The 4,883-nt window shown below is 36.2% G+C and overlaps 1 protein-coding gene across 1 annotated transcript; it reads right to left on the bottom strand.

Moving 5' to 3' along the window:
• Positions 1-854: 854 nt before the first annotated feature.
• Positions 855-2,613, bottom strand: LOC145046780 (uncharacterized). The gene is made up of 2 exons (XM_078995046.1): positions 973-2,613; positions 855-878 (listed from the first exon to the last, which is right to left on the bottom strand). The coding sequence occupies exons 1-2, from the start codon at positions 2,611-2,613 to the stop codon at positions 855-857; spliced, it is 1,665 nt and encodes a 554-aa protein (XP_078851172.1).
• Between the last annotated feature and the right edge of the window lie 2,270 nt (positions 2,614-4,883).

Here is a 4,883-nt window from a genome sequence, read left to right as displayed (position 1 = left end):
GGGGGTTGTTGGTTGCTGTATGACAGGAGATAGATGTGAGGCCTGGTTAGAACGACGTGAATAAGTAAACTGGATGGGAGGTTTTGGAGATGGAGTGGGCTTAGTGGTTGGCAAGGATTCAGAAGAAGAAGACCATAAGGAAGGATGGGGATCTGATTCAGTTTGGGATTGAGTGGAAGTAGTTAATGGTGAAGATGGCAATTTTGAGAATGGGAATATTGTTTCGTCAAAAATAACGTGGCGGGATAAGATGATGGTACGGGTTTGGATGTCATAACATTTATACCCCCGATGGTTGGATGGATAACCCAAGAAAACACAGGGTGATGACCGTTTGTTTAACTTGTGTGTAGTAGTAGGAGAGGTGAGGGGATAGCAAAGACATCCAAAAGTGCGTAAATGAGAATATGTGGGTTGGAGATTGTATAGAAGGTGAGTAGGTGTGAGTTTATGTAAAAGATTACTCGGAAGAATGTTGAGAAGATAAGTGGCGTGTTGAAGAGCGTGTTGCCAAAACCGTAATGGTACCGTGGAGTGAGCAAGAAGAGTCCGCAACACATTATTTATTGAATGGATTTTTCTTTCCGCTTTGCCATTTTGCGGAGATGTGTGTGGACAAGAGAATCGAAATTGGATGCCATTTTGAGAACAAAACTGATGGAAGTTATGATTGTTATACTCACGGCCATTATCACATTGTATTGTTTTGATTGTAAAGTGAAATTGGGTTTTGATGAGTGTGAAAAATTGAACGAAAGTGGAATAAACTTGAGATTTGTGTGCAAGTGGGTATGTCCACAAGAAATTAGTTTTGTCATCTAAGAATAAGAGATAATATTGATGACCACTAGAACTTAGCACAGGTGATGTCCACAAATCTGTGTGAATTATATCAAAAGGTAAATGTGTGATAGAATTTGAAGCATAAAAGGGAAATTTAGATTGTTTTCCAAACACACAGGAAGAACAAACAGGAGATAAAGTTTTAGAACTAGAACTAAATTTCAAAGTAGACTGTAAAGAAGATAAAATATCAGATCCCGGATGTCCGAGCCAATGGTGCCATAAATCCTTGGTTATTGCAGCAAAAGTTGAGGGTGTTGTAACTTGGGATGATGATTGAAGTGTGAAAGGATAAAGATCGCCAAAACTATTGCATCGAAGAAGTGGTGTCCGCGTCTGGAAATCCTTCACATCAAAACCGAAAGGGTCGAATTCCACAGAAATATTATTGTCAGTGGTGAACCGACGAACAGATAAAAGATTTTTGATAATATGAGGAGCATGAAGAACATTTTTGAGAATTAATGGAGGGAAAGGGTAAGGCAAAGTTTGATGTCCGGTAGCTTGGATTGGAATAGTGGAACCATTACCGACAGTTATATTCCGAAAAGGGCCATTATTTTGATAAGACGTGAAGTTACCTGAATTATTTGTTATGTGGGAAGTAGCTCCTGTGTCCGCATACCAATTTGTGTCAGGTGGGTGGAGCGACATCGTGTGGAAAGCCTGCTCCAAATCAGTTGGCATGTAGCTGGAGTCGTAGGTTGCATGGGCCTGCTGGGGTCGGCTTCCAAGAAGACCAGGTCCATTAGATGGAGGTCTGGTGTTACCAAGTTGTTGTGTAGGATAAGGGCACAGTGGATAGGCCCATGGTGAGTAGTTTTGGAATGCCCAAGGAGGTGGTGTAAGCCATGGTTGATAGGAGCGTGTATTAGAACCGGAAGTATGTTGAGGTTGATGTGAACCGTTGTGGAAGCCTCGTCCCCTGTTGTTGCTCGATCTACCTCGACCACGACCTCCTCTGCCACGACCTCGTCCACGAAAAGAGGTAAAATCAGGTTGTTGTTGATTGAATCGGTTGTTGTTGTCATTGTTTCTGGGGTTCACAGGTGTTGTGGATGTTGTTAAACCGGTTGCGGTGGCGCTGATGTGAGGTGAAGGTGCAGCTGCGACTGCTTGATGAGCTTTGCAAGATTCTTCCATGATTAGTTTTGATCGGACTGCATAAAAATCAGGAAGAGGGGTTGTTTGTTGTATGAGCATGGAAACGCCTTCGTAGCTTTCATTAAGACCGACAATTAGTTGTAAAACGAGCCTTTGATTGGACGCCGGGTTTCCCACGTTGGCAAGCTGATCCGCCAACATCTTCATAGCTTGGCAGTAGGAGGAGATGTTGGGATGATGATCAAGGCGGGTGGAAACGAACTTGCTGTCGAGATAGAAAGCCCTTGAACTTTGATTATCTTGAAAAATATTTTCGAGAGCTTGCCAAGCCTGTAAGGCAGTAGTTTGAGGTTTCAAGATGGTATGAAGAAGATCATTGGAGATTGTACTATAGATCCACTGAAGAACAATCGCGTCTAGACGAGACCAGATTTGAGATTCAGAGGTTACTGTGGCCTTTTCGGCCTCAGTGGCAGTTGAGGAAGAGGGGGCGGATGGTGGTGGCTTGACTTCAGGGTCGATGTGATTTTCAACTTGGAAAGCACGACAATGTATTTTGAACAACTCAGCCCATGAAGTGTATTGACCGTTTTCCATTTCAAGAGTGAATGGAATGAAGTTTCTGATGTTTGTAACAGTGATGGCTGGGTGATTTTTGGGATCCATGAAGGAAGAAGATCAGATAGAAGAAAGAAAGAAGATCGGTGGCTGAGAAAAGGTTTTCAGAAGATTATACTCTCTTATACCATGTTAACAATCTATTCAATGCGTTCCTCTTTTATTAATAATACAAGTATATATACAGGCTGGGATACACTGGATATGAACGATATCTATACTAACTAATATCTCATAATACTAGGAAACATTATCTTGCTGTAACATTATCTTGCTGTGTTGATACTATAATCTTGGCTAATATTGTCCATTGGTAATTTATATTACAATTGCTAATTATAATATTGTACATTCAAATTATAGTCCAATAGGTTACATTTATTTCTTCCTAGGGCATTGTGGTTCACTATCAGATGGCATATGTTCATTGCAAAGTAACATCACAACTACTTTATGTAATTATTAAAGATTAAGTACACATATTAAAGATTAAGTACTTTGTTTAATTGAAAATTAATGAAATGGATAGAGAAACAAATCATTAGAATATTGAAAATAACAACATATTAGTATAAATTATAATAATATCACAGCATAATTTCTAATATGTTTTTAAAAAAATATTTCATATATTTATTTGAATCAACTACTATAACATTACATGACAATTACATAACTTTTTTATTTAATAATTTTATAAAATAATTGATTAATAATTATAATTTTTAACTATCAAACTTCGTTTAATTTTATAATTATGGTTCTCATGGACTATAACCTATTGATTAAAATTGTTATAAATGATTAATATTGTGAATTGTTTTTTAAATACTTTATCAATCTATAGTTTTTTTTTCGTTTTTTTTTTTCAATAACAGCAATGAATCTTACCCAAATATAAATAGACAATACATACAGGTATAAAAGTTTAATAAATTTTATATTCAAGTTGATAGAAAAGATAGAATCTCTTTTGAACATTTTAAACTAATGACTTAATGTTTGTGTATAAAAAAGCGCAACAAATATAGAATTCTCATATAATATCTATTTCATAGTCGTCCTATGACTTTTTGGTCAAACATTAACTTTTTGGTCAAACATTGACTTTGGACCAAAATCTCTTTGGACTTCTTTTTTCCACAAACGTCTAACTTATTGGACTTGCCTAGCACCAACCATGGACCATTTCTTCTTCACTTTATGAAGTACGGCATTTGATGATTTGAACCAATTATAATTTTGCATTGCTTCAAGAAATCAAACAAGGTAATTATAATTTTGGTCTTTATATTTTTTAATTTAAAATAATTATAATTTTAATACAAGTTGTTTTTAACTTGTATTAATTACATTTTTTGTCATTATAATTTTTAATTTTAATAACTGCAATTTGGATTATGTATTTTATAATGTGCATTAGTTATAGTTTTTGTCCCCTATGTAATAACAATATTACACAAATGGTCCATACGTAATGAAGACTTTATAGAAATGGTCCATATATAAAAGAAACTATAGTAGTGGTCTCGGTATGATAAGGAGATTTAACACTACTGTGACTGCTTTGAGATTTCAGCACAATAGTGTAACATCCTAAAAACCATGATAATTTTTTTTTTTTCAGTTTTAAAAGACACTTTTTTTTTTAAAAAAAATCCATCAGCTAATCAAATATTGTTTTCTAATTAAATATATAAAAACCAGAGTATCAAGATAATCTTTCAACATAAAACAACAGGAGGATGTGTACGATCATGCCTTCGATTGCTTCTCGATCATCTGAAGTACCTGAAAATATTGAAATCACTAACTGTAAGCCAAAGCTTAGTGAGTTCCCCTAAAATACCTCAAACAACAATACATATAAAATGCATGTACACCGGACCCACAACATAAGATTGGATAGCCACCGAGCCCGCACCATAAGACTGGATTGCCCCCTTCAGGCCCTCAGCTTATGATTGGATTGTTCCCGAGCCCACAACATAAGATTGTATTTCCCCTCTTGGGCCCTCAACTTGTAACTGAATTGTTGTCGGGTTTGTTGGCTTACAACACAAAGCATTACCGCCTCAACCCAACCATACTATGTCGACATATGCACAAAAACATAACAAGCAAACACAAGTAATCATAACAGATCTACCAGTCTAACAGAACACTGCAACATAACATCCTATACACAAGGACACATACTACAATATAAACTATAGTATGGAAACTCACTTTACAGTCTAGAAGATAACAACATTGATCATAAATCCAATAACGGACAATATAGGTCGCCTATACAACAAACATGGACCAACACTCAA

The sequence above is a fragment of the Lactuca saligna genome, chromosome 5 (assembly GCF_052625555.1).
Source record: "Lactuca saligna cultivar CGN05327 chromosome 5, ASM5262555v1, whole genome shotgun sequence".
In the NCBI taxonomy this organism is placed as follows: Eukaryota; Viridiplantae; Streptophyta; class Magnoliopsida; order Asterales; family Asteraceae; genus Lactuca; species Lactuca saligna.
The sequence above is the reverse complement of the archived record's forward strand: the minus strand, read 5'-3'. Positions and strand labels throughout refer to the sequence as shown.

Bases quoted from the DNA above. Each gene is read 5' to 3' on its own strand.
- LOC145046780 (XM_078995046.1), bottom strand. From the start codon at position 2,613: ATGGATCCCAAAAATCACCCAGCCATCACTGTTACAAACATCAGAAAC. The intron at 879-972 runs GTTTGTTCTTCC...TAATTCACACAG, and splicing joins GTTCTAAAACTTTATCTCCT to ATTTGTGGACATCACCTGTG.